The sequence below is a fragment of the Cyprinus carpio genome, chromosome A3 (genome assembly GCF_018340385.1).
Source record: "Cyprinus carpio isolate SPL01 chromosome A3, ASM1834038v1, whole genome shotgun sequence".
In the NCBI taxonomy this organism is placed as follows: Eukaryota; Metazoa; Chordata; class Actinopteri; order Cypriniformes; family Cyprinidae; genus Cyprinus; species Cyprinus carpio.
Window position 1 is genome coordinate 27,120,050 of NC_056574.1, and position 14,778 is coordinate 27,134,827.

At 38.6% G+C, this 14,778-nt stretch overlaps 1 protein-coding gene across 1 annotated transcript in view; it reads left to right on the top strand.

Annotated features, from left to right (window-relative positions):
- The first annotated feature begins 470 nt into the window (after nucleotides 1–470).
- Nucleotides 471–14,778, top strand: part of LOC109050285 (C-type mannose receptor 2-like) — a 35,491-nt gene continuing 21,183 nt past the window's right edge. Inside the window, 3 exon segments of the mRNA XM_042727371.1 lie at nucleotides 471–759; nucleotides 11,886–12,080; nucleotides 12,083–12,322. Coding sequence (XP_042583305.1) covers nucleotides 639–759; nucleotides 11,886–12,080; nucleotides 12,083–12,322 — 556 coding nt within the window. The 5' untranslated portion in view covers nucleotides 471–638.

The following is a 14,778-nucleotide window of genomic DNA, read 5'->3' on the forward strand; positions in this document are numbered from 1 at the left end:
GTGAAAAAGAGTGGAGGAGGGTGTGTAGAGCCTGTGGCTGTTCTGTGTCCAATCTACTTTACCTAAAATCAAGATTTTTGACCAGTGTCACCTCAGGCCTTGAGCTTTCTAACTAAAATAACAACATACGTTTTAGTGACCAAAAATGTTATGTTCATCATAATATATAATAATATATATATATATATATATATATATATATATATATATATATATATATATATATATATATATATATATATATAATATTCACAAAGAACAAACAATCACCCCATAATTAGGCTGCTAGTGCTGAATGTGAGCAAATATTCACAAAGAATGAACAATGTCGTGATATTCTCTTTCCTCAGAGCAAAGTGTTGAGAACTTTTGGCAAATTCTCAGCCCTGGACACTTATCCCGGGTGTTGGGTAGTTATTAAAACTTATTTCTCCGCCTTCTTCTACTTCACTTTCCTGTGACATGTGTGGTAAAAGTGAGCGGTCTGCCTCTCTCATTCACTCTGAACTCATCACAGTCCACGCACACAGCGACACTGACACTCTCAAAGCCTGTCTGTTCTTCACCGTTCCTGCTTCTCTTTCTGCGCAGAAATAGACAATCATCCGTTTTTCTCTCCGTTTCACCTTTCCGCGGGCATGCATCAGCACGGTGGCGGGCACCGGGAGGGCTGTTGGAGTCGCGCGTGGATAAATGTTTGCAAATGCACTTTATATTTATTTCTACTATTACGCCTGGAGCGGAGCACCGTGCACTCAGGTAGGAAACATTTACGCTTCGTTATTACTTTTTTTCGTTATGCCTTTTCCTGACTGCTTTGTTGACACGATTATAGACGTGTTGTGTCATTTAAAAATAATAGGCTACTAATAATGTGAGGCTTGGTTTTATTTGGGGTGCTGCTGTGTTATGTTGGCTTCTGCTGCACTGATGTGAAAGAATGCCACGAAAGTCCAAACTCTGAGTGGAACCAGATGTGAGAAGAGCAAGAGAGACCGGGGGATGGGAGTGCGAGCGCTGCTGGTGGGGCTATTGATTCATGCAAGTGACTCAGATCATTTAAATACACCAACAAATAGAAACAACCTAATGTCGTGTAGGTAACCATTCGCATGTCGCCACCTACTGGCGTAACTACATAACCTACAGTAAGTTATGTAGTTACGCCAGTAGGTGGCGACATGCGAATGTCCTTTTTTTGTGGATGTTTATGAGTCATTAAATCGTTTACTTGAATGATCGTTTACTTGGTTTTATTTGGGGTGCTGCTGTGTTATGTTGGCTTCTGCTGCACTGATGTGAAAGAATGCCACGAAAGTCCAAACTCTGAGTGGAACCAGATGTGAGAAGAGCAAGAGAGACCGGGGGATGGGAGTGCGAGCGCTGCTGGTGGGGCTATTGATTCATGCAAGTGACTCGGATCATTTGAATCGATTAACTAAGAGAATTCACTTTAGTTTCTGTAGGTAACCATTCGCATGTATCCACATAATTCATTAAATACATAACCTAAATTATTTTATGTAGTTACGCCAGTAGGTGGCGACATGCGAATGTCGTTTTGTTGTGGATGTTTATGAGTCATTGAATCGTTTACTTGAATGATTCGTTATAAGCAGGTTGTTGTTAATGGCTGAAAAAAGCTTTGTTAAAATACGTGGTTAAATTAAATATGAAACTCGGATAAAAATAGTGTTTAAACACAAGCATATGCCTACAATTGACAAAAAAAAAAAGCAAAGTGATTTGACATACACCCAAGTATGGTGACCCATACTCAGAATTCGTGCTCTGCATTTAACCCATCCAAAGTGCACACACACAGCAGTGAACAAACAGTGGCAGCCATTTATGCTGCGGCACCCAGGGAGTAGTTGGGGGTTCGGTGCCTTGCTCAAGGGCACCTCAGTCGTGATATTGCTGGCCCAAGACTCGAACCCACAACCTTAGAGTTAGGAGTCAAACTCTTTAACCACTAGGCCACAACTTTTCCACAACATCCTGTACCATCAGCACAGCTTTTATGTTTTATAGCGTAACTTTAGTGGGCAAGGGGACATTTTTTATTATTAAGGGACAGTCATGCTTGTTTTCAGAAGCATGTTCTTGTTTTCTCACTGCTCTGCTAACCTGTGTTCTCGAGCGCTTGATTCTCTCCCTGTGAGCAGATGTGCCCTAAATATCTGGTTACACAATAACTAGCCGCAGCTGAGGGCTGTTTACGTCTTGGTGGTCTTAATTTTTAGTGCTTCTCTCAACTTCACAGTCCAGCACAGACAGGATAGGTTTTTGCACCTCTGTGTCAGGGACTGTCACAACCTTATTAAAAATAATGTGTAGAAGAACAGAGCAGTGTAGCTGAACAAGCTAAACACACATCACCAAAGACCCGACAGCACAAAATGTTGTAACTTAGCTGCCGATGGGTTTCAGATTTGGAATATGAATTATTGATTTTTAGCCTGAGAAGATACAAGTTTTTTTCTCTCTCTCTCTATCCTAAAGTGGTTTTGTTGGCCAGTGTCACCTAGACAACAGCTTAATCTATTGAATTGTTAATTAAATAGTTTTAATTACTAAAATATTTATATTTTCATAATCGAAATGTTGTATTTTTATGTAATATTTAATGTAATGCTCAATTTGGAATCTGGTTACCCAGTCTGCAATCATCTTTTTTTTTCCTATAAATTTTGGCATTTAAAAAGTTTTAATTGCCATGCATATTTTGGTAACATAGAAATGAAATAAAATTACAATCAAGCACCTCTATACTGATCATTCAATGCTTCAGATGTATTCATTTCTGATAGCAGCTGTAACTTAGATATTTTTATATATGTAGGCTAATATACATGCTTTTTGGGTCATTGACACTTTAATATTTGGAATGTATTTTTGTTGTAATAGCATTTTTTGCATCGTTTGAGCTTTGTCTCGCCAATATATACAGTAAAAAAACTGGTAGCAGACCCTTATATTAGATCTGTTTCTATCTCAGTTGGGGTTGGTTCTCAGGTCACAACTCTGGCTAGGTTAAGGGCTCAGTTACGGGAGCCCAGAAACAAACACCAGCCGGAATTTCCTGTGTGTTGGTCAATCTCTGTGTTTACAGAATAAAAGGATCATTTACACAAAATCCTGACCTCTCTCTACAGGCTTCCTTTTGCTCCCTCATTCCTTCTTTTTTCCCTCCCTGTGTCCCAGCTGGCTTGTTACCTTCCTCCGCCTAAATCCATCTCTCTCTCTCTCTCTCTCTCTCTCTCTCTCTCTCTATCTCTCATATCCCTTACTCATTACCCTCCTCCAAAAAATGGAAGGGAGAAACAAAAATACATCTGTCATAATAATAAATGTTTGGCTCTGGTGGCTTAGAATGAGAGTTCAGGAAAACAACCTACCACAACATGACTAAGCTCACACACCCTTTCAAGGAGTTGAACCCCACAACCCCCCCACCGAGTGCCTGTTTATTCTGCCTTTTTCATTTTCTGGTATCCTTTGTATTTTTCATGGGGATTTAAATCCCAAATTCCAAAGCCATCTTCTAGTTTCTACAAACCCGATTCCAAAAAAGTTTGGACACTGTACAAATTGTGAGTAAAAAAGGAATGGAATAATTTACAAAACTCATAAACTTATATTTTATTCACAATATAATATAGATAACATATCAAATGTTGAAAGTGAGACATTTTGAAATGTCATGCCAAATATTGGTTCATTTTGGATTTCATGAGAGCGACACATTCCAAAAAAGTTGGGACAGGTAGCAATAAGAGGCCTGAAAAGTTAAATGTACATATAAGGAACAGCTGGAGGACAAGTTTGCAACTTATTAGGTCAATTGACAACATGATTGGGTATAAAAAGAGCCTCTCAGAGTGGCAGTGTCTCTCAGAAGTCAAGATGGGCAGAGGATCACTAATTCCCCCGATGCTGCGGCGAAAAATAGTGGAGCAATATCAGAAAGGAGAAAAATTGCAAAGAGTTTGAAGTTATTATCATCTACAGTGCATAATATCATCCAAAGATTCAGAGAATCTGGAACAATCTCTGTGCGTAAGGGTCAAGGCCGGAAAACCATACTGGATGCCCGTGATCTTCGGGCCCTTAGATGGCACTGCATCACATACAGGAATGCTACTGTAATGTAAATCACAATATGGGCTCAGGAATACTTCCAGAAAACATTGTCAGTGAACACAATCCACCATGCCATTCGCCGTTGCCGGCTAAAAACTCTATAGGTCAAAAAAAGAAGCCATATCTAAACATGATCCAGAAGCACAGGCGTTTTCTCTGGGCCAAGGCTCATTTAAAGTGGACTGTGGCAGAGTGGAAAACTGTTCTGTGGTCAGACGAATCAAAATTTGAAATTCCTTTTGGAAAACTGGGATGCCATGTCACCCGGACTAAAGAGGACAAGGACAACCCAAGTTGTTATCAGTGCTCAGTTCAGAAGCCTGCATCTCTGATGGTATGGGGTTGCATGAGTGCGTGTGGCATGGGCAGCTTACACATCTGGAAAGGCATCTTCAATGCTGAAAGGTATATCCAAGTTCTAGAACAACATATGCTCCCATCCAGACGTCGTCTCTTTCAGGGAAGACCTTGCATTTTCCAACATGACAATGCCAGACCACATACTGCATCAATTACAACATCATGGCTGCGTAGAAGAAGGATCCGGCAACTGAAATGGCCAGCCTGCAGTCCAGATCTTTCACCAATAGAAAACATTTAGCGCATCATAAAGAGGAAGATGTGACAAAGAAGACCTAAGACAGTTGAGCAACTAGAAGCCTGTATTAGACAAGAATGGGACAACATTCCTATTCCTAAACTTGAGCAACTTGTCCCCTCAGTCCTAGACATTTGCAGACTGTTATAAAAAGAAGGGATGCCACACAGTGGTAAACATGGCCTTGTCATTTTTTGAGATATGTTGATGCCATGAAATTTAAAATCAACTTTTTTTATTTTATTTTATTTTCTCAGTTTAAACATTTGATATGTCATCTATGTTGTATTCTGAATAAAATATTGACATTTGAAACTTCCACATCATTGCATTCTGTTTTTATTCACAATTTGTACAGTGTCGCAACTTTTTTGGAATCGGGTTTGTAATATGTTGGCAATAGCAGATTTGAAAAACGTACAGAAGTACACTCTTAAAAATAAGAGTTCCAAAATTTTTTTTTTGCAGTGATCCCATAGAAGAACCATTTTGGTCCCTTCGAGCCTTTTACTGATCAGCTCTTAGAATAAGCTTTTTTATGTTACTTTGTGTGAAGAATCTAAAGAACTTTTTTTTTTCCACCTAAAGAAACTTTTGTGCAATGCAGAGGTTCTATTGATGTTGAAGGTTCTTTATGGAACCATAGAAGTCAAATAAAGAACCTTTGTTTTTTAAAGTTTTAAATCACTGTGTTATCAAAATAAGTTTTGTGTCTGTAAAACAGACAAAATGACTGATAAGTTAACCATGTCTGTCACGAAGTCACTAGCCACGCCAGATCCTGCAGCTCCACCCACTCCATCCACTCCACTCATTCACAATCCCTAGAATTCTGATTCACTGCACCTGCCTGCACTCATAAAGTCCCCCTTCAAAACCAATCAAAGAGCACTCCGTCATTGTTTGGTCTTGTTGTTGTCTGTACACAACTTAACTGATTACTTACCTGCTCTACTTACCTGCTTCGATCTGCCATCCGTCAGTCTTCATCCTCCCCTTTGTGCCTTCTCTGCTGTGGACTGACATCTCCTTGCAAATAACTTCAGCCAAATCTGTGCATTAATCACCTCCCTCCTGAAAAATAAGCCAAAGTCCTTATTAGTTTTGAGGTCATTACTGATCACCGAAACTTGGAATACCTTCAAGATGCCAAGCATGTTAACCCTAGACAAGCCGGCTAGCCCCTGATCTTCACCTGATTCAATTTCAATGTCACTTACCAGCCTGGATCCAAGAAATCAATGGGCTGATGCGCTGTCCCGCATCCACCACTCTAATTAGGGCATCTCACCTCCCGAACCTATCCTCCTTCCAGCCATTATAGTAAGTCCCATCCAATAGTCCACTGATCAAATCTCAGAGGCCACTCGCTCCAAACCTGGTCAGACGGGAGGTCCAGCAGGGAGAATTAATGTACCAACACCTCTGCGGCTGACCCTTATGGATTCAGTTCACACCTCCAGAATGGCTATTGGTGGCCCAACATGACCCAGGATGTCTCCTGGTATGTTAGGAGCTACTCAGTCTGTGTCATCTCCAAAACTCCTCGTGGTCTCCCTGAAGGAAATCTGGTCCCACTACCCATTCCTTGATGGCCTTGGCCTCACCTTAGAGTGGACTTTGTAACAGATCTACCTCCCTCTGACTAACACACCTGGATCGTGGATCGGTTCTCTAAGTCTTGCAAAATCATCCTTCTAAAAGGACTACCTACCACTCTGGAAACCAGATCATCTATTTTGCAGAACTCCTTACGACAGAACACCACATCAGGGCTCTAGAGTGCGACCAATTTGGTTGCAAATGCGACCTCATTTCTCAATGGTGCGACTAAAGAAAATCAGAGGTCACACCGGTGCGACCAGCCGTTCGAGGGAAAAAAAGTCTCTGCGACTCTGAAAGTCTCCCTGTGGTTCAACAACAGACACTAGAGCCCTGCATTTCAGCCCGAGCCCGACGGACCCCGACTTTTTTTACACCCCTCGAGCCGGGCTTCGGGATAATTTTCACGTCATAGTTCAGACACAGACCGGGCCTCCCGCCTGTTTTAGACTTATCCTTACTTTTATATTTTAGACATCCATCAATTACCGCGCTGGTGGAAACAACACGAGACCGTTCTACCGCGACTGTCAAGAGTGGCTCAATGGTGTTTATTGTCCCGCCAGCAGCAGCACAGCTGAACAGTTCTCCATTCAAATACATGCAATAGGCTCAAGCTTGCCCCAAAGCACTGGCAAAAGTAATTACCATAAATGTGACAGGGGGAAATAGTAAGGAGATATTTGAATTATTTACTAATAAACTAGTGTTTTCTGAGTCTGTGTCACAAGGATGAAGTTGCTGATCCTGACGCACCATCTCATTAGACGCGTCTTTAGAGAGAAATGCATCCTTACAGATTATGATTATAATGAGTTTTTGTTTTCGATTTGTTTTATTTCGTTAAGTAATCATTTAAAGCTTTCTATAGATATATTTATCATGTCTTTGAGGAATGTTTTCACTGAGTTTCGGTTCATTTTTGTACTCCTGTTAAAGACGAGACGCAGGAAGCGCATCGTGTTTGTTTTCTTTATTTCATAAAAGCACAACGTTTTGTTGATATTGTGAATGCACACAAATAAAAGACCCTTTGCAGTTACGAATGATGAAAAATGACGGCGTATCTACTGAAAAAATACAAGTGATCACGCTGGCGTCTCCATGTCCTGAAGTGTCTACGCACAAAACTATTGGATATAGCGCACATTTATCTGGGTTCTAACGTTTAAACATTGTTATATGCTGTTTTAAATCTATAGATTTTATTTTAGGCGAGCTGTGATGATTTGAGAACGCTAAATTGATCAAACATAGGCTCACTATCTAACGCTGGCCTCTTGGTCATTACTAAAAAACTAAAACTTATATTTAACAAACAAAAAATGCTCCAAATGTTTTTCTAAATTAACTTAATAAAAAACTAAACGAAATATAATCACTTTGCTATTACATACAAAACTCAACAATTTTGATAGCTGAGACAGTAGTATAAGCTGTTTAGGGACTGTTTAGCTGTTCAGATCAAACACTAGAGCATCCCTTCATTCAGACGCAGTGGAAGATCTGATAAGAATCAGTGTAGAGGGACCAAATCTGGAAGATTTTGCTGCTAGAGAGAGTGTGGCCAGCTGGTTTAGCCAAGGCCAAAGATCAAGAAGGCCAATCTACAGGAGTTGGCCATCCGAGGAGCATATGACTGCAATGGAGGATAGTCCATAAGACATTGAGCCATGAGATGTTCAGTTTGAAACCCTTAAACACTTCATTTAGATTTTCTTTTTATTTCATTTATCTTGAGATGTTCTAAGTTTAAATTTCAGCTCAGTGAAGCAATTTAAGCACCAACAATTTTTCAGTAAGCTACCTTTCTTGTAGAATTGTGCTTCAAATAAAGAAACATTATGTTGACCAGATTGTTATTTAATCATTTACAAGTCAATATGCCTATATGAACAAAAAAAAAAAAAAAAGTGAACTTGTAAAACTGCGGTGTTAAATGCGATGCGGTCAAAAATTTGGGTGCACCTAACTTTTGTGCTGGTGCACCTAAGAAAAGAATTTAGGCGCACCAGTGCAACTACAGCTGTGAACCACTAGTCCCAAAAGCCTGTTTCCTTGGTCAGGCGAGCCATCGGACGTTCAGCTGTGAACCACTAGTTCCAAGAGAGCGAGAAGGTCTGGGACTCAGCTCATGTCCACTTGCAACAGGCAGTTTGTAGACTAAAGAGCCAGGCTGATACTCGCCGTACCACCGCAACCCATATTGCCGCCTCCTGTTTTGCTAACAATGTCTTGATCAATCAATCATTAATTTTGGTTAAATGGTATGTAAAATGTATCCACTGCATTCTCACAATTTTGTGTACAACTTATTTGACATCAGTATTGTATTGTATATATTAGCATTATATCAGCTACCCTGCACATAGGCTGTTAGAAAACCAATGTGTGGTAACTGTTTCAGATGGCAAGTTTTGAATCAGGCCTGTTTAACAGTGCCTAGGCCCACTTTAAACATTAAGAAAACAATTAATCGGAATCATTCCACAGACTCTGATGAAGAGACAAACTTTGCCCACACTAGTCACATCAGTGTCATCATCAGCATTATGTAACCAGTGATTGCAATATCAATTCTTTTAGCTGCGCAGCCTCATACGTGCCATGGTATGTTCTCATCTCTACCATCTGGAAGAAGGTGGTTCAGGAGGAGTCATGCCAAAACCACAGGCTGAAAAAAGTTCCTTCCTGTAAGCTGTCATCTTACTCAATAACTGTCCAGCAAGCTTCTAATGGATGGTATTCTGCCTCTCAGTGCTCTAACAGTACTTCAGACAAATCACCCAAAGCTATTCATTTCTCCTCAATCACACAACCACTGCTAATCTGCACTTTACATTACAATCTGTCTCTTGTTTTTTATTTATCACTTTGTGCTCTTTAATGCGTTATTTACTGACATCCTGCAGCAGTTGTCATGAGTTTTTTCTTTCTCTGTTTTATGTTATGCAGTAGTTCTGGAAGTATGGTACAGAAATATGTCTCCCCAGGGTCTTACCTCCACCAATTATATGACTCTGTCAGATCACATGATGCCCTCAAATTCTTCTGCTGTTCTACAAGAAGATGGAAAGACTTGTTTCAATCCCGGTTTGTCAGGGATTGCACGTCATTAATAAGTGGAATCAGGACCTCATGGAAAGAATTTTCCTAGTTACATTTGCTCACATTTCAAGTCTTGTTATTTTACATCTCACTAGTTAAAAACTTTATCTAGGATTTTCCGTGTTCTGTTGCCAGATCCTGGTAAAAGTTTCCAAAATGCTTTTCGGAGCCACAGCATATTTACCTTTAAATAACACTGATTTACTATATTTTATATTGTTACAGAATTTCTTCACATTTTTGACAGAATGGTTACTTATGGAAATTTATGTTTGGCCATTGCTTGATGATGTTCAGAAAGTCTCCCAGGGTCTCAGTCAACTTTCTGTCTCTGGTTTGTTTTCAAAGTAGAGAAGTTCCTGTTTGTTTTTGGATTGATCCCATTTCCCTGCTTTAGAACTACTCTGTTTGGAAACACAGCTGTATCTCTCTCGGGTCTTTCTTCAGGCTCTTTTTTTTCTGTCTCATTCTTTTGCTCTTATTTTGTTTCTCTCTGACGTTGTGGTTATAACCTTGCATTCCCCCTGCAGGAATGAGAGGGTGTAGGAGAGAGATAGATAAAGCGAGAGAAAAGCAGAATGGAAGTATAAAGAAACCAGACTGGTGTTTGGCTCTTCTGCCTTCTACTTGACTGTCATACTAGCCATCTCTTTTCCCTTTCCTTCTTTTCGCTAAACAACATATACCTAGTCAAATACCAATATATGTGTTATTTTTACTGAAATGTGAATATCCTGTGGATAAGAAAATAATCAACAGTACAAAAACAAAACAAACATTTTAAAATATGAGATTAAACTCACTGACACCAGTAAATAAAGTCTGACACCAGTATTTAACTGGTTAAACCAATAAAAATGGATAGAATAATTACAACATAAAAAACTCACCCACTCAGATATCATCACTTTCAATTATGTTAAAATCAAAAGTACTGTAAAGAGTTATCTGTGAGAGGTTATTTATTGATAAATCTTATAGTAATAAAACAATGTAGTTTAAAAACATACACTTTATGAGATTTTGATGTGACATTGCTTTAATATATTTTTTCAGCAGGGATACATTGAATTGGCCATAAGTGCGAGTGGAGATATTTATAATGTTACAAAGGAATATAAAGTTCTTTATATTCTGTTTTCAACGGTGATAATAAGAAATGTTTATTGAGCAGCAAATCATCATGATTTCTGAAGGATCACGTGACACTGAAGACTGGAGTAATGATGATGAAAAATCAGCTTTGCCACCATAGGAATAAGTTGTAAAAATAATTCACAATATGACTGCTTAACTGTATTTAGATATTTTTTTTAATGCAGCCTTGGTGAGCATAAGAGAGTTCTTAAAAAAATAAAATAAAATCTTATTCACCCAAACATCTTGAATGGAGCATGTGTATATATGAAGAAATAGATTCAGAAGACCACCACAAGCCACTGATGGCTGCAGTTATGATGAAACTGGGATAAATGTGTTTGCTCACACAAATGAGGAATATTGCCATTGTCTGTATTTTCTCATGGCAGTTTCTGTTGTTTTTTTTTTTTTTTTTTTTTGTAAATTACTATCTATTTGCAGTCAGACATATGATGTGTTCCAAAACCAAAGCATGCAGAGATAAAAACAGATGAAAAGCTCCATTTGCAGGCCATATTATACCATAGAGAGCAGCCATTATGAAAGCCACACACTCTTAAAAATAAAGGTGCTTCAAAAGGTTGCCATCGAAGAACCATTTCTAGTTCCACAAAGAACCATTCAGTCAAAGGTTCTTTAAAGAACCATTTGTTTCTTACCTTTTTATAACCTGAAGAACCTTCTTTCACCACAAAGAACCTTTTGTGAGACAGAAAGGTTCTTCAGATGTTAAAGGTTCTTTATGGAACCATTTAGACAGAAAGGTTCTTCTATGGCATCATTTTAAGAGTGCACATACATAATATGGTTACATGAAACTGCAGATTTCCCTCAAACAATTACTTTTCACTTGTAATTAAATCATTGTTTTACAACTGAGGCAAGTCAAAGCACATAAAAACGTTTTGTGGGATTGTTTGAATAGGATTTGTGCTTTGCTTGTGTTGGATGAGAACTACTTGTTTCTGTTGAACATATGAGTGGGTGAAAGAGAATCAAAAGGGGTTTGCTTATTCTACTGCAGTAATAATTTTATTATTACAATATTATGAAAATAGCTGTGAGACAAAAACAGTTTTGGTCACAAGACATTGAGTGTTTGATGGAAATTGTCTCTGTAGGATTAGTCATTTGGTTTAATGGTGGGTGAAATCATTAAAAACCTCTGTAAATGTCTAGGCTGGAATCAAACATTAATGATCTTTCCATATTTACAATTGCAGGATTATGAAATTTCTCTTGTACTGTGTCAGGCTAATAACTTTTCTCTCTCTTTATCTTTCTGCAACAGCACATACAGATGAATCGGACACTTTTGCGTTTTTCCACGAGGGAGCGAAGGGCTGCCTGGGGGTACGAGATCAGATGCTCTACCTCTCTTCTTCCTGCAACGGTGACGCCCAGCTATGGAAATGGGTGACCAGGGGGCGGCTTTTCAACATTGGCTCCTCCCTCTGCCTGGGCATCACCACGGGCAACATGAGCACATCGGCAACAAGTCACCACTGGGCGTTTTTCGGTGCGACTACGAGCCTCCGCGAGTGCGCTGGACCTGGAGCTGTAGCAAGTTCTTGGAGATGCTTGAATCTTCCTTGCCCTCCCCTAAATTACTCCTTGACACTGGCAATGTTTCGGCCACTGCCTCCCCACCTGCAAGATCCCCCTCCCAGAAGTCTCTGTGGCGAGTCTATGATGACAATCAAGACCTTTGTGCCAAGTCGTACCGAGGTCAGCACTTTAAATGTTGTTGTTTCTCATATCTTAACCAGTAATTCGCTTGTCCACACTAAAAGGAATTGCATCTAGTCAGTGTTTATTTGATGTTTAATATACAGTACATTACCTATCAAAAGGTTTAGGGTGGTAAGATTTTTTAATGTTTTTGAAAAAGAAGTCTCCTATGCTCACCAAAGCTGCATTTATATTGTGAAATATTACTATTTAAAATATTTGTTTTCCATTTTAATATATTTTAAATTGTAATTTATTGCTGTGATGACAAAGCTGAAGTTTCAGCAGTCATTACTCCAGTCTTCAGTGTCACATGATCTTTTAGAAATCATTCTGACATGCTGATTTGATGCTCCAGAAACATTTCTTATTATTATCAATGCTGAAAACAGTTTAGCTGTTTAATGTTTCTGTGGAAACCATGATGCATTCATTTTAGGATTATATGATGACTAGAAAGTTCAAAAGCGCTTCATTTATTTGAAATAGAAATATTTAGTAAAAAACTATAAATGGCTTTACCGTCACTTTTGATCAATTTAATGAGTCCTTTCTGAATAAAGGCATTAATTTCATAAAAAAAAACAAAAAAAAACAAAAAAAAACAAACAAACTTTTGAATGGTAGAGTACAGCCAAGGGGCAACTCTAAATTTGTCCTGATTGGATAGTGACCAAAAATGAAGTTTGTATAAAGTGCTGAGGCACAGTCGTCTCTCAGTCTGAGTCCCATCAAACAATCTGTCTCATAGTGACTAATTTAGATGTGAAATCACAGTCATTCATTACTCTACAGTAATTAAATTGGGGTTTAGTTAGTTCACAATGACTGAGGCTTTTTTGTAATCCTCTGGAAGTTTCTTTCTTGTCTAAAAGTTGTCCAAGTGCTCTCAGAAGGCCAAAAAATAAATATAACTAAATAAATTTAAAATAATTTTTTTTTTTAATTAAAATACTAAGTTTATTTTATTTTTAGGTCTTAACATTACTGATGGACACTGTGGTTTTAGTTACAACTGAATTTACAGTAAAATTATGTTTTAGTTAAAAATATTATATTAAATGTTATACACATTCAGAACAGAATTTAGCGCAACTTGAAATTATTGAATTGAAATATTTTACCGAAAATAATCTTTTAATTGCATTTTTGTTTAGTATATATAGTTATTGGGGGTTTAAAAAGAACTTGCAGAAACTGTCAATGGATTCGTTAAGGAACCAGAATTATTACTAAGTGTAATGGCAACTTAACTGAAACAGAACTGTTAAACTCTTTCAGAAGCAGACACTCCACAGCACATATGACATATCCCTCGCCTCTCTTTCCTCTCACCTCTGTGTTTCGTGGTCTCTGTGAGAGTCGCTTCTGGAGTGTTCCTGACAGAAAGTTGCCACTGATATGTGCCAACACTGAGCTGTTTTTATGCTTGAGTGTGTGTGTGTGTGTTTGCAAGAATGAAACTGCTTATATTCTGAAAGTTCAGCTGAGAGTGTTTTTGGATGTGAGTATGTGTCCTACTTTTCCACAGCTATGAACAACAGCAGCGGTAGAACTGTAACAGAACTGCACACCCTCTCTCCAGTCTGACATGTGCTCTCTGTTGTTTCTATATCGTTTTCTATCTTTTTGTCTTAGGATAACTCGCCCCCCCACACCCTCACGATTTCTCTCTTTGTAGACTGAGAGCTAATCTATACAGTCAGACAGAATGCCCAGGGGTTTCTATAGTAACAGCTGCATTCCAACTCAGGGGCAATCTATCTATCTATCTATCTATCTATCTATCTATCTATCTATCTATCTATCTATCTATCTATCTATCTATCTATCTATCTATCTATCTATCTATCTATCTATCTATCTCTATCTATCTATCTATCTATCTATCTATCTATCTATCTATCTATCTATCTATCTATCTATCTATCTATCTATCTATCTATCTATCTGTCTGTCTGTCTGTCTGCTATTGTTCATTCTATTGATCTATTTTTCTATGTAGGCTATATCTGTCTCTTCTATACATCTGTCTATCATCTGTCATTGCATAGTCAGTGAAAAAATGTGTTTAATGACTACATCCATGTTTTTTCTGGTGTAGCATGACAATGCACAATTGTAGTGGTTTCAGAACCTATTTTAACACAGCTATGTCCGGCCACACGGTCTGACCAAATAAAAAGCTGTTTTCACCCATAACTGCCAGGCAGCATTTACATAGTTACTTCTAGGATAACTGCTTTATGGTGTAATGGACTATTGATACTAAAACTTGCATAAAAGCAGTAGACGGCAATAAAAGTGGCGTGACATAGAGCCAAGTATGGTGACCCATACTCAGAATTCGTGCTCTGTATTTAACCCATCCAAAGTGCACACACACAGCAGTGAACACACACCTGGAGCAGTGGCCAGCCATTTATGTTGCGGCGCCCGGGGAGCAGTTGGGG